This window comes from Dama dama, chromosome 3 (assembly GCF_033118175.1).
Source record: "Dama dama isolate Ldn47 chromosome 3, ASM3311817v1, whole genome shotgun sequence".
Classification (NCBI taxonomy): domain Eukaryota; kingdom Metazoa; phylum Chordata; class Mammalia; order Artiodactyla; family Cervidae; genus Dama; species Dama dama.
Window position 1 is genome coordinate 54,028,857 of NC_083683.1, and position 15,672 is coordinate 54,044,528.

General features: G+C 37.0%; 1 protein-coding gene and 1 non-coding gene across 8 annotated transcripts in view; one reads left to right on the forward strand and one right to left on the reverse strand.

The window, feature by feature from the left end:
- Positions 1-15,672, reverse strand: part of PPHLN1 (periphilin 1) — a 154,130-nt gene that overhangs the window by 128,358 nt on the left and 10,100 nt on the right. For 2 of the 7 annotated variants that reach the window (XM_061129722.1, XM_061129714.1), the window contains exon 2: positions 11,521-11,612. In XM_061129722.1, coding sequence (XP_060985705.1) covers positions 11,521-11,592 — 72 coding nt within the window. In that variant the 5' untranslated portion in view covers positions 11,593-11,612. Of the gene's footprint in view, positions 1-11,520; positions 11,613-14,654; positions 14,706-15,672 lie in introns of those variants that run through there. The other 5 variants (XM_061129690.1, XM_061129685.1, XM_061129675.1 and 2 more) reach the window with 5 other exon arrangements.
- On the forward strand, positions 2,257-2,363 carry LOC133049489 (U6 spliceosomal RNA). Its single transcript, XR_009691338.1, has one exon. It is a non-coding gene; the product is annotated as a U6 spliceosomal RNA (small nuclear RNA).

The following is a 15,672-nucleotide window of genomic DNA, read 5'->3' on the forward strand; positions in this document are numbered from 1 at the left end:
AAGATTAAATTCCAGGAGACATTTCTGAGAAAGCAGTAAAACATGGTTCCCAAATAAACTTAACTACTTCTTTTAAGTATAGTGTTATGCTTTTTTACACTTTCACATTTGTCATTATCCTAGAGACAAGAAAATTTCTTCCACATGGCTCTGTGCTTTTCTGGAATAAGGACTATTCACAGTTTGCATGCGCTAACAGAAATCTGACCAAGATACATATCAAATGATTTTTGCAATTTTGAAATCTGAAATGGTGATTGCGCTTTATTAGAAAACCAATTATTCCTTCATTTTCTATAAATTCCAATTTACTATAAATACCTGTTATGAAAAACACTTTCATTTTAGTTTAAGTAAAAGCACCAAGTTTGATGTTTTCTTTCATTCAATATATAAATGTATATCAAATTCTCCACATTAATGTTCAGTCTTATTACTAACTGGGTACAAATTATCAGGATTACACTTCTTTAAAAACATTTCTTTTCCATTGTCATTAAAATATACTTTGCAGTCATTTTAACACAAGAACATTTTATTTTAATATATAAGCACCCCTTCTTAAGCATCTTTCTTTTTTGAGACATACTGAAATATTTCCATTTGAAATAAAGTATCTTGAATTTACTTGAAACTAATCTAAGAAAGAGCAAAGTGGTAAAAGCATAGACAAAACAAGATTGACCATGAGTCGATAAATACCATTTGAATGATTTGTTCGTGGGGAGTTCATTATGCCATTTTGTCTACTTTTATATATACTTAATTTTCACCATTATAAATAAAAAGTCAAAAACAACTAAAACACATTAACCCACCACCAAAGTAACTAAGTACAATGGTATATGTAACTATTCAACTGCCAGATTTCCTGACACAATCAACTTAGTATGAATGGAAGTTTCATGGGCACAGAAACCTTGATCTTATTAACTGCCCTATTCCCAGCACTTGGAATATTACTTGGCACATGGCAAGTACCACATACATAAATTCAGTCTGCATCTCAGTTTTATACTACTGTTGGCATCACATGCTTTTTACCAGAAAAGTACAACACCTAACTAAAAAATTTGATTACCCACAAGTCTGGAGAACTTCTGCTTTCAAAAGCTTGAGCTTTCCTCACTCCGATCCTTCATGCTTTAGACACATATCCGTATTGTAGGGCTTCCCTGTGGCTCAGTGGTAAAGAATCTGCCTGCCAAAGCAGGAGACACAGGTTTGATCCCTCTGTCAGGAAAACCCCTGGAGAAGGAAACAGCAACCCACTCCAGAATTCCTGCCTGTCAAATCCCATGAACAGAAGAGCCTGGTGAGATACAGTCCATGGAGTAGCAAAGAGTCAGGCATGACTTAGTGACTAAGCAACACAATATCTGCACTGTAGCACTTACTGGTTTAATTCACTCACTGAATTTTCAATGGAATATTGATATCTCCGGGTCATTTCAATGGCTTTGGGGAATAATATGTCAAATATCTGAAGCCAGAACTGTCCCCAGAAAACTAGAACATATTACAAAATGCAGCTGAGAACTGATCCTATCTCTCTGGAAATAGTAACAACAAAACGAAAGTCCATGCAATTTTGTCCGCCAAGAGATTAGACACCTCCTAGAGTCGGACACAACTGAGCGGCTTAACTTTCACTTCACTTTCATGCATTGGAGAAGGAAATGACAACCCACTCCAGTGCTCTTGCCTGGAGAATCCCAGGGACAGAGGAGCCTGGTGGGCTGCCGTCTGTGGGGTCGCCCAGAGTCGGACACGACTGACGCGACTTAGCAGCAGCAGCAGCAGGGTAGCTCTACACACAGCAACATTACTAAATCAAAACTCAGCAAATGAACACTTAAGATTTTGCATCTAATGTATGTAATTCTCACAGTTATACTTAAAAAAAAACTGCACTTCAGCTAATGATATGCATGTTTAAGTAGCTAATGGAAAGTGTAGTGTTGTCCAGTTTCCTCTGAAATGCATCCCTAAAATCTGATGGACTAGGTGTACTTATAAAGGACAGATAGATGGAAGAAAACATTTTAATAAAATGTTAATAGTTGAATCTAAATGATGAATAAATGGATGTTCACTATAAAATTCAACTTTGCTGTAGGTCTGAAAATTTTCATAAAATAATGAAAAAAGTTATATTTACATGAACATTACTAGATGATAAAATGTGAGGTATGAAAAGAATTAAAAGTATGCAAGTGCACACTTTAAAAGTGTTTCATAAGATAAGAGTGGGAAGTGCTCGCTTCAGCAGCACATACACTAAAATTGGAATGATACAGAGAAGATTAGCATGGCCCCTGCACAAGGATGACACGCAAATTCGTGAAGCATTCCATATTTTTTAAAACTCCTAGAGGAGAACATAGGCAAAACACTCTTCGACATGAATCACAGCAGGATCCTCTATGACCCACCTCCCAGAATATTGGAAATAAAAGCAAAAATAAACAAATGGGACCTAATGAAACTTAAAAAGCTTTTGCACAACAAAGGAAACTATAAGTAAGGTGAAAAGACAGCCCTCAGATTGGGAGAAAATAATAGCAAATGAAGAAACAGACAAAGGATTAATCTCAAAAATATACAAGCAACTCCTACAGCTCAATTCCAGAAAAATAAATTACCCAATCAAAAAATGGGCCAAAGAACTAAACAGACATTTCTCCAAAGAAGACATACAGATGGCTAACAAACACATGAAAAGATGCTCAACATCACTCATTATCAGAGAAATGCAAATCAAAACCACAACGAGGTACCATCACACGCCAGTCAGGATGGCTGCTATCCAAAAGTCTACAAGCAATAAGTGCTGGAGAGGGTGTGGAGAAAAGGGAACCCTCTTACACTGTTGGTGGCAATGCAAACTAGTACAGCCGCTATGGAAAACAGTGTGGAGATTTCTTAAAAAATTGGAAATAGAACTGCCATATGACCCAGCAATCCCACTTCTGGGCATACACACTGAGGAAACCAGATCTGAAAGAGACACGTGCACCCCAATGTTCATCGCAGCACTGTTTATAATAGCCAGGACATGGAAACAACCTAGATGCCCATCAGCAGATGAATGGATAAGGAAGCTGTGGTACACATACACCATGGAATATTACTCAGCCATTAAAAAGAATTCATTTGAATCAGTTCTAATGAGATAGATGAAACTGGAGCCCATTATACAGAGTGAAGTAAGCCAGAAAGATAAAGAACATTACAGCATACTAACACATATATATGGAATTTAGAAAGATGGTAATGATAACCCTATATGCAAAACAGAAAAAGAGACACAGAAGTACATAACAGCCTTTTGAACTCTGTGGGAGAAGGCGAGGGTGGGATGTTTCGAGAGAACAGCATGTATATTATCTATGGTGAAACAGATCACCAGCCCAGGTGGGATGCATGAGACAAGTGCTCGGGCCTGGTGCACTGGGAAGACCCAGAGGGATGGGATGGGGAGGGAGGTGGGAGGGGGGAGCGGGATGGGGAATATATGTAACTCCATGGCTGATTCATGTCAGTGTATGACAAAACCCACTGCAATGTTGTGAAGTAATTAGCCTCCAACTAATAAAAATAAATGAAAAAAAAAAAAAAGATAAGAGTGGGAAAAAAAGGACTATTTCCACATTAACATACTTTGAGCAATATTATCTAGAATATGTAAATAACTGAACTGCTAAGTTTAGTAGACTTGATTACTTATTTCAAGTTGGGTAAAAGAAAGATCTCTTAATGTTATTTGGGGTACATTTAAATTTGAGAATATATGGAACAAATATATGGACCATATATTATCTACAAGATGTTAGAAATTAACAAACTCATGTTCTGAACTCACTAAAAAATTTATTTCCAACTCCCTATAGTCTCCAGGAGAGAAATAACCAATGAAATGAACAGTACAAACATTCAACTAACTCAAGGAAAGAAATATTGTTATGTAAATATTTAATTATAAAATCTAATTATATAACTCAAAACTAACTGTGATAGAAAAAAATCTTTTTAATTTCCTCTCCCCCTTGGCTGTACCCTTCAGTACGTGGGATCTTAGCCTCCCGACCAAGGTTTGACCCCAGTCATGGCAGTGAAAGCACTGGACTGTCAGGGAACTCCCCCAAAATAAAAATTTTTTTCAATGTTGCTGCTCATCACTACCCTCAATCTTTATAATGTTCACTGCCACCAAGATTGAAAATCTTTTACTTGACATACATTTGTTAACAGAAGAAGACAAGTAGAAATAGATAGGACTACTTCAGTTCCAGTTATATTATAGTGCCCAGAATATAAACCATTAAGTGTTTTGATCCTAGTTTCCAAACTTTATAACCCCTAAAAATCTGAAATAAGCCAACAGAAAATGGACACTTTATGCTGCAACTTCATTACAATGTTCCACATTTTCTATCTGTTCCCTATCAGGCTAACAAGGTAGACTTCCACAACTGAAAACTTACTGGTGCCTAAAAGCCATTGTCACAAAACTTTTATCAAGGCTACAAAGTCAGATAAGCTCATAGAAATTACAGATTAAACAGAAAGCATATTTTTAAAAATAAAGGTCTTATGGACATATAAAAGTTAAATGTGGATGTTCTATCATAATCAATGTCCTTCCAATAAAAGAATGTGCATGTTTACACGCAGATTCTGTGTAATATACTTCTTTGGGCTTAAGTCTCCTATTTATCTACTCAAGTTTAAAACCAAATAAAAATTTATGTGAAGTACCTTACAAGTAACTTATTATCAAAACAGAGGAATTTTTAAGTGCTCTAAAGTACTAAATAATAACTGGTATATTTGTCAAGTTACAACTAAGGATAAGCTTTCCGATACTCAAATAAAGTGTAATTTAACATCAGCACCAAAATATATGTCCAGTTGCCTTCTAGGTTAACCAAACTCAGAAGTTCACAAAATAGATACTTTACAACTGAGGACATACTAGTGTAGTAGGTATCATCTAAAGTCCCTATTTGATGTCACACTTTATGTCACAGCAATAGTTTTTCAAACATATTTCTGGCATATCAGACTTGAGAATGAATGGGACAATGGGACAAAGTAAAGTAATAAAAAAGAGAGAGAGAGAAATGCAATAAAATCATCTTTTTTTGCTTTGTTAGAGCAGAGAACCCAAACATAAAAATAAAATAGAACATTAACTTTCTCTATCTCAGACACCAGTGAGAGTGGGTTCTCAATTTTTGAAGGATCTGCTAAAGTTTTATATTTAGGGAAAAAATATATCCTATCCTTTCAACCACAACTGGGTGTCATTTCTGCTGTGGCTCAGCCTCTTCGTTCTTTCTGTAGCTATTTCTCTGCTCTTTCCCAGTAGTATACTGGACGCCTACCGATCTGGGGGCGCTCATCTTTCAAATTTTTACATGAAGTTTTATTGAGGTATGACATTCATCTAAAAAAGTATACTAACTGTAAATGTTATTTTTGGATAAATTTTCACAAGGTTATCACACTGTGTAACTACCACCCAGATCAAGAAACAACATTCCTAGCATGGCAAAAGCCTTTCTGTGCCCTCTCCCAGTCACTACCTCTGTCTTCCAAAAGCAACCTCTTTCCTGGCTAGTTCTGCCTATCTTGAAACTTTATATAAAAGGAAACATATAAGATATACACTTTTGTTTCAATATTGTTTGGGAGGTTCACACATGTTACTGCATTTGACAGCAGTCCATTCTTTCTCATTGCTGTATAACTGCGCAATTAATTTATCCACATTGTTGGATATCTGGATTGTTGCCAGTTTGGAGCTTTTATGCACAATGCAGCTAAGGAATGATCTTGTATAATGTCAGTATTACACAACAATACAGTTTTTAAAATATTACTAAATGACCTCGTTTTGTAAGCAAATATTTTATTTTTTTCATTTTGTAAGCAAATATTTAAAAATTTTTAATTATGATTTTATTAGGTCCAAGTAATAATTACAACTTTATGTATACTTCCAGTTTGTATCATTTAAACATTTTCACCTGAGAATTCTGCCAGTCCATGAAATGAGATGTGAATAGAAAATTACTTTTCCACCTAAAAGCAAGCAACAAACAACACAACAGCAGCAGGACTATCTGTGGCTTTGCCACTAACAGAAATCACAGATATTTTTATATTATGTTACAGCTGTTGCAGATATCTCAAGAGTATCATTTACACTCATCACTCCTTTGAAACCATTGCAATGAAATCCCTACCATTACTTCTTGCTTGACATCTAACAACCTACTTAAAGAAGTATATACCACTATATCACAAATATGATTTTTAATAGTTTTAGGCTATAATAATAAGTAATAGGCTTCACCAGACTGCTAAAGAGTTCCACGTCACAAAGTTAAAAACCTCCATTTTTTTTAAAAACTGAAATGCAGGTGTAACATAAAAGGCAAAGGGATAACTTTCCAAGAGCCATCAAAGGAGTATAACATATTGAGGGGAAAGGAAAGGAAGGCTTTAAATTAATAACCATAATAAATGTTCACCAGAAAATCTGTAGCGTCTGATTCTTATGGAGAGGGGATATGAGAATACAGACTTTATAGAGTAAGACAAACTGATTGGGGGAATGGAGAGATATTTCTAACGGAATTAAAATAGGAGAGGAATGAACTTGGACAAGGTCTGGGCATGTTCCGTGCTCCGAAAGGAGAAAAGCTGTCTGGATTCCTCCCCATCTAGGAGGAGCCTAGAAGCCAGAGAACTTAACAAAGTAAGATTTACCTTCAGACTTACAGTTGAATACATCTAATCTGATTTCACAGACACTTGTGTAAAAACATATCTCCCTATCTGCTTACAGCTGATGAAATTATTTTAAAAGGAAAAAATGCCTCTGTTTCACTTTGACACACACAAAAATGGCACAAAATGAAAACATTTGTTTAGGTTTCACTACAACATCCTCATTCACTGAGGACTTCCCTCTCCTGCAACGCAGGAAACCCCAGTTTGATTCCTGAGTCGGGAAGATCCGTTGGAGAAGGGATAGACTACCCACTTCAGTATTCTTGGGCTTCCCTTGTGGCACAGCTGGTAAAGAATCTGCCTGCAATGTGGGAGATCAGGGTTCAATCCCTGGGCTGGGAAGATCCCCTGGAGAAGGGAAAGGCTACCCGCTCCAGTATTCTGGCCTGGAGAATTCCATGGACTGTATAGTCCATGGGGTCACAAAGAGTCGGACACGCCTGAGCGACTTTCACTTTCCCTTTCCCTCACCTGACATCTTGAACTCAACTGTCATCATCAGTGACTTCAGTGCTCAGTCACAATCTGACTTTAACTCTGCAAATAGGAATTACCTGATGAACTTTTAAACAACACTGACATCCAGATTCTAGCCACAAAGATCATGACTTCATTAGCTAGGGAGGACCCATTCACTGGTATTTAAGCTCTCTAGCTGAATCTAATGTACAGTGAGGACTGAGAGCCCTAATTTATATCACTGATCCAAAATCCAACCTCAAAGTTCTGTTAATCTCAACTCCAATAACCTTCACCCAACCCTCATTCCTACCACATACACTGAATTTCAGTACCCAGAACTGCTCCATTTTGGAAACTCTACATTCCAAGATATTGATTACTTATCTTTCCGCCATACCTCGTCTTCAACCTCACAGAGACTTTCCTGTCCTTCAACCTCTCACTGCTTTCAATTCACTGTCTGTCTCACAGCCTTATTCCCTTTCCTAATCAGTCCATTCCACATAACACATTACCTCAATAATTCTTACCTCCCTGGGTCCATCACTCATCTTGCAATCTTAAATCAATACAACTTGCTTTCGCTACTCCCAAATTGGTGCCCCTACAAAATTTAAGTTTATAGACCTTCAGCAACAGTGTTTTTAAACATCTCTGGTCAGGAGATCCCTATAACAGCTATGCCAAAACTTCAATCCTGGCCTCAAGTCTCCCTCTACCTCCTCTGCTTTCAACAGATGATCTTGCCACCTCTTACTTCAGATAAAAATAAAGGCCTTGAGATATGAACTTTCTCAAATCCATTCTCACACAGACAATGAGATTAGAGGGTCCTACCCATTGATCTTTTGTTGTTGTTCAGTCACCAAGTCATGTCTGACTCCCTGCAACCCCAAAGCCGCAGCACGCCAGGCCTCCCTGTCCCACACCATCTCCCAGAGTTCGCCCAAGTTCATGTCCATCCAGCCATCTCATCCTCTGATGCCCTCTTCTCCTTTTGCCCTCAATCTTTCCCAGCAACAGGGACTTTTCCAAAGAGTCATCTGTTCACATCAGGTGACCAAAATACTGGAGCTTCAGCATCAGTCCTTCCAATGAGTATTCAGGGTTGATTTCCTTTAAAATTGACTGCTTTGATCTCCATGATGTCCAAAGGACTTTTAGGAATCTTCTCCAGCACCACAGTTTAAAGGCATCAATTTTTTGGTGTTCTGCCTTCTTTATGATCCAGCTCTTACAACCGTACAAGACCACTGGGAAGGCCATAGACTTGACTATATGAACCTTTGTCGGCAGAATGATGGCTCTGCTTTTCAACATACTGTCTAGGTTTGTTGTAGCTTTCCTGCCAAGAAGCAACTGTCTTCTGATTTCATGGCTGCAGTCACCGTCCGCAGTGATTTTAGAGCCCAGGAAGAGGAAATCTGTCACTTGCTTCCACCTTTTCCCCTTCTATTTGCCATGAAGCAATGGGTCTGGATGCCATGATCTTAGTTTTTTTAAAATTTAGTTTTATGCCAACTTTCTCACTCCCCTCCTTCACCTTCACCAGAAGGTTCTTTAGTTCCTCTTTGCTTTCTGCCAGTAGAGTGGTATCATCTGCACATCTGAGGTTGTTGATATTTCTCCTGCCTATCTTGATTTCAGCTTGTGACTCATCCAGCCCGACATTTCTCCTGATGCGCTGGGCATACGGGTTGTTTGTTTGTTTGTTTGTTTGTTTGTTTTTCGGCACACAGGTTAAACAAACATGGTGACAACAGACAGCCCTGCTGTGCTCCTTTCTAAACCCTAAACCTCAGTTGTTCCATACCAGGTGGCTGAATGTCGCTTCTTGACTCGTGCGCAGGTTTCTCAGCAGACAGCTAAGATCATCCGGTATTTCTATCTCCTTAAGAGCTTTCTACAATTTGTTATGATCCACAAGTCAAAGGCTTTAGTGTAGTCAATGAAGCAGAGGGAGATGTTTTTCTTGAATTCCCTTTGCTTTCTCCATGATCCAGCAAATAAGTTGGCAATTCGATCTCTGGTTCCTCTGCCTTTTCCTTTGTGGCTCAGCTGGGAAGGAATCCGCTTGCAATGCGGGAAACCTGGTTTAGATCCCTGGGTTGGGAAGATCCCCTGGAGAAGGGAAAAGCTACCCACTCCAGTATTTTGGCCTGGAGAACTCCATGGACTGTATAGTCCATGGGGTCGCAAAGAGTCGGACCCAACTGAGCGACTTTCACTTTCACTTACCTCTGACTTTTCTAAACACAACTTGGACGTCTGGAAGTTCGTGGTTTGTGTAACACTGAAGCCTAGCATGCAAGATATTAATGATGAACTTACTAGCATGGACGATGAGTGCAGCTGTCTGACGGTTTGAACATTCTTTAGTACTGCCCTTCTTGGGAACTGAAATGAAGATTGACCTTTTCCAGTCCTGTGGCCACTGCTGGGTCTTCCAGATTTGCTGACATATTTGAGTTATGACACTGATAAACTGATTCCTATCTTAAAATTCACTCTTCCCCATCTTATTTAAACCAGCTTCTTTGCTTAGCAATAGCCTCTGGGCAGGTCTCCTGGCTTTCAATTTTAACAGCTCTTTAAGCCAACTCCCACTGCAGTATGTTCTATCATTATCATATTCGTAGCATGTACACACAGTGCAGAATAGTGTCATAAAGGTTTTATGTTGTAACTTTCTCCATGATTTTATCATGAGTATTTCCCATTGTTATCTGAAACTGTATTGCCACATATAAATTTCTGTCTACATTTTAAGGCTCTACTAAGCTCTATAAATGTTATACTATTCAACACTCAAAATTGTTTTGAAGATTAGGAAGTTTATACCTCACTTACAGTAAGCAGGCACTAGCTAAATAGATAATCACAATAAATTATCATTTAAAGGAAGTCATCTTCTCTCTAAACATACCTTATTTTATAATCTGAAGCCATGCAAATGTGTTACAGAAACTTTCATAGTGGCTCAGCAGTAGAGACTCCAGTATTTCTGCCTGGCAAATCCCACAGACTAAGAAGCCTGGTGGGCTATAGTCCATAGGGTCACAAAGAGTCGCACATGACTCAGTGGCTAAACAACAACAACAAATGTGTTACATTAAAAAAAATCTAACTAGAAAAGAAAAAAAACAAAGTAAAACAAACCCAATGATATATATTCTGTTAATGGCATAACCACAAAGAAAATCCTTTTAAGTATCCCAAATTTCTAATAGGATATATCCATACAAGAGTAAGGGACCTAAAAAAAATTGTTTTTAAAAAAATAATCTGTACCTTTTCTCATCGCTGCATTAGTCCTACATTTTCTTTATCACTTGTTTGTTCTAGGTAAACGAAAAAATAATCCTATCAAGCTGAAAATATTTTTAAATTGAGATATTTATTAGAAACATCAAGTCTATAAATCAACCTGGAAAAAATGACATTTGGTAATAATTAAATCTGCCCCTTCTGAAATATGGTAGGCCTCTTCGTTTTTTCCACCTTAAATCACTTTAGACCAACCCCAACGTAAGCTGTAACCTAGCAGAAATGACAGTCATGAAGGTGATATCACCCATCTAAGAGGGTTAGAGGATTTACTTATAGAAGTAAAAAACAACTAACATATAAACAAATATTTGTGCCTTCTGATGCTGTACAATGAATCCATAATATACTCATATACCATCACCATGAGCCCCATCGCCCTAAGCAAAAGTTTGACAGCTTCTTGACCTTCTCCAGATCCTCCCTTGGATCTCTACAGAGGATTTTGAGAGACAGAGAGAGAGAACATACGCCCATTCAATAAACATCAGCGCCTACTATGTGCCAGGTTATAAACACAGTGCTGGGAATAAAAAGCAAAACAGCAAGCTCCTTGAGCAAAGAAAAGGACTGGCTCAAATTACTACCTCCCAGAGAAGCAAAGAGAAGAGCGGTAGAACAGCATACCAGAAACTGCCTACCTGCCCCTGAGCTGCCCCGTGCTTAAATACTTCTTTGTTAACAGATGGTCTGAGTTTTATCAAACCTTGAATTTTCTTCACAAATTACATTCAATACAAACCCTCCCTTTTAGAAATTTAAATAAGAAATATAAACTATAGATTTTCTACATAAACAAAATGTTATCTTTTATTTTCAAACTTTTGATTTTTAAAAGCTTGATCTATCCCTATTTCAACTAGTTTTGACAGAGAAAATTCACTTGGACGCCAGGTTTTGAATTATTCTAATGTAAGAACAACTTACACTGGGGTGACTTCGAGGAGGTACTCTTTCTCTCGGAAGTCTTTCATAGTCATATCGTCCCTCAGACCACATTTCATCTCCTCTGTAAGTCACTAAAGAATAAAAAAAGAAACCAGAGAATAATGGGTTTTAGGTTACTAGGAAGTACATAAGAAAAGGAAAAGGTAAGTTATTACATTCTGATACAAATATTTTCTAGAGATATTTAAGGAGGAATAAATTTAAGTGATCAAAAGGAAAAAAGAATAATTACAACAATTCTTCAAAAATAATTTTGAAATTTTCTTTAAAAAAAATGTAATAGAAAGTCCCACCTTTCTTCAATTTCCAAGGCTATGAAAAGCTTCAAAGACCATATTCCCATTAACTATGGGAAGATTCATACTACCACCAGTTTTCCATTCTCATAGAGTGAAAATTAGAAAAGATTCATTTTAATGAGTAGTGTGAGAGACTTATCAGCAAAGCTGAATGATGTGTACAATAGCAGCTTCATCTTTGATACATCCTTAAAAGCTTACTGTCTCTGTACATCCAAAGAAGTGGTTTCACCTGGAAAAAACACTAAGTAAACAATCCTGTGAAAACATACTCAACAAACCCTGAAAGAAACCGCTCTTGATCTTTTTTTTCAATTCTATAATCTCATTTTAATGCCAAGGCACCTTTGTAAAATTTGAAATTAAAAGTTCTGCCAGCATTCTTCACATGTGGGAGGCAAAGAGAGACTCCTACTTTGACAGAGAGCTGACACATTCTGGGTAGAGAGCTGATGCAGCGTGATACAAAGTCCTGATGAAAGAGCATCTGTGAACAAGATGTAAGTTATTTACATAAAACGCTGATGCCATGGTTGAATAGCTGGCAAATGTCTTTTTTTTTTTTTTAATTTTTTTTTTTGCAAATGTCTTTGTAAAGGACCAGACAAATACTTCTGGCACTGCAGGTCACAGGTCTCTGCTACAGCTGCTCAATTCAGCTATTTTATAACACGAAAGCAGTCACAGGCAACATATATCAATGTATAGGTGTGGCCACGCTCCCAAAACATTCTATCTACAAAAACAGGCAGGTAGCCCCAGAGTAGATGACAAATATTTAACAGGATAGAACTAGAAGAGGGTAAAGTACTCATGGATCAGTATAGATCTGTGAACCATCCTGATGAGTAGACAGATGATCTTGAGCAAGAAGCAAAATGGGACAGGTACCAAGTGCGGGTCTTTTAGTACACAGAAAACAAGGCAACAAGTCCACATGCACAGTCCACAGATCCGTGAAGAAAAAAAATATTTCAAAGACACACATCAAGAGATTTTTGGTGGTTCTTTATGATGAAATACTAAGGAGGAGAAAAAAGAATGGACATCCCGTTTTGGCAGCACAGGACTGTAATATTTTAGGTTAGTTTAAGCTAAGGGAAAAATAAAGTCTGGAAGATGAGGGCAATATTTTTTAACACTACCATAGTACAATCAACCTTAATTCTCTCTGTAAAAAAAACAAAAAAAAAAAAACTATAATGTGTTCTAATACAAACAGACCAAATAAAATTAACTAACCAAAGTGCCAGGGGAAATCTTAAGTTATAAATTAGCTTTTACTATTATGCATAAATTAACCTGAATTCCAACTCAATAATCATTAACAATATAATTATTAACAATGTTATTTCAAAGTCAACAGTCTTTCAGGTAGAAGAATTGATGGAAGCTTAAAAGGAACTGTCAACATTACTTCTTCTCTCCTACCTTTACTGAATCCAGGTTTCAGTAAAAAAGTTTCAATCTAAACAATGAGCTAGGTTTTATCCTACTTAAGATAATAGTACACAGAAACAGTAACAGCAACAAACTAAAATCAAATCACAGGGGAAAAAAAAAAAACCCAGCTACCCTAAAGAAAAACAGATATATGACACAGTTCACAAAAAAAAAGGAATGCAATTGCTTAATCTTTTGAAAAGATGCTCACCTTTCTTCAAAATAAAGATGAAAACTAAAACTATAATGGTGTACCCAAAGCTCTGCAAAATCAAACTGTTTTGATGAAAGTAAGAAAAGTGAAAGTGAAAGTCACTCAGTGGTGTCCAACTCTTTGTGACCCCAAGTTCTATACGGTCCATGGAATTCTCCAGGTCAGAATACTGGAATGGGTAGCCATTCCCTTCTCCCGGGCATCAAACCCAGGTCTCCTGCATTGCAGGTGGATTCTTTACCAGCTGAGCCACCCAGGAAACCCAAGAATACTGGAGTGGGTAGCCATCCCCTTCTCCAGCAGATCTTTCGGACCCAGGAATCAAACCAGGGTCTCTTGCATTGCAGGCAGATTCTTTACCAGTTGAGCTACCAGGGAAGCCCAGGGTAAGGAAAGCAACATTCATGCATTAATGAAATATAATTTGGAACAGACTGGAAACAATTTGACAGCATCTATTAAAAATGTTAAATACACATACGCTTTGACTTGGCAATTCCCATCTACATACACTTGTCCGTGTGCATGGCAAAGACTGAAAGCCACCTAAAATGTCCCTCAGGAGGGTACAGATTAAATGAAATATTATACATTCATATAAAGTAATTCTATGCAAATCATGTCAAGGAAAAGTAATATCATATATAACAACATAGAAAGACTGTCAAGATACACCGCTAAGTAAAAAAGAGCAAAGGGGAGACTAACATGTAGAGTATGCAGACACCTTGGAAGTAAAAAAGCAGGATATGGATACACACGTGCTTGTGCACAGACTACTCCTGGGAGTCTAAGCGAGAGAACATAAGCGTGCCTGCCTCTGGGGAAACGAGGCGGCTGAAGTATAGGAGGGCAAATATTTTCACTGCATGTTTTACACACTTTAATATTATAAGAACAGATCATTGTTTTTAAAGGTCCTGAAAATCACTCAGTAAATAAAATATGTCAAGTGATGGCAAAAATTCTAACTATAAATTAATGAACTAAAGGAGAACATAAGGAAAAGTAAGATTTTGTAATTAATGAGAAAGAAAAACTACAAGAGCTCTAAAGAAATACTATATAGTTTCTTAACAAGATGCAATACTAAATTACCAAAATCTACTGGCTTCCCACACCAACAAAAATGTATGAATAATTACTATTCTACTTACTTGAGTCCTTTCGGGAATCAAATTTAAAGTTGTCAACAATTTCCTGTAGGTGAGGGGGAATACGGTAAGGATTTGTGTCTGTACATACCAATAGAGAAATATAATTAAACTTTTATTCATTTGTACAAGCTCTCAAAATAAAAAATTATGTGCCTTAATAAGCAAAACTCCCTTCAAACACACCTTTGAAAATAGAATATATTATTTTGACCACCAGAGGCCACTCAAGTTTCATAAGAACAACAAAATTTTGTTGTCAAGAAGATTTCTAGTCCTAATTTTGCCAACTGAGGGGTGGACAGGGTATCTCTCTTATCCTTTCTCTGAAAGGACTTGCACTAGATGCTGAAGGCCATTTTCCCCCAGAACACTAGCTTTAAAGCATCTCACATATTGAAAGAAAATCTGACATCCTTTTAGTCTGGAAAACCCTACATTTTTATGTTGCTAATAAATGGTCCCATGTTCAAAAGTTATCCCAGTATCAAACCAATAATCATCAGCTCATCAAAGAACACTCAGTTTATTAGGTGTAAGTTTGAAGGAAAACTTTTAATGACTTTCCCTCAAAATATACAAAGTACATTGAGCAACCTTACATAAAAATGAAATAAGAAGGAAAAAGGCATGTATGACTTATGATGAAATTTGCAAATATCTCAAATATTCTTAACTTTTAAAAAAAGTAACTAACTCTACTCAAGGCTCTAGCTCTACCTACCACTTTGCATGAAATTCAAAGGACAGAGGAGTGGGTCTACTAGAAAGATTAGGCTCACCTAATTTCTGTACAAAAATTTTGAGAAGTGCCTCACTAGCTAAGTGAAGAAATAAGACTGTATTTATAGTCTTAAATTTATAGGTCACTCTTGATCTCTTGATCTAGTTCCCTTTAATTGCCTGGCAGTTTGGAAGACGAAAAACAAAAATTTTATTGCAATTACCTCACAGTATTGCTACTTTAATTAATCAATCCACAACTTACAGAAGCTAAAAAAAAAAAGCAGCAAACAAAGTG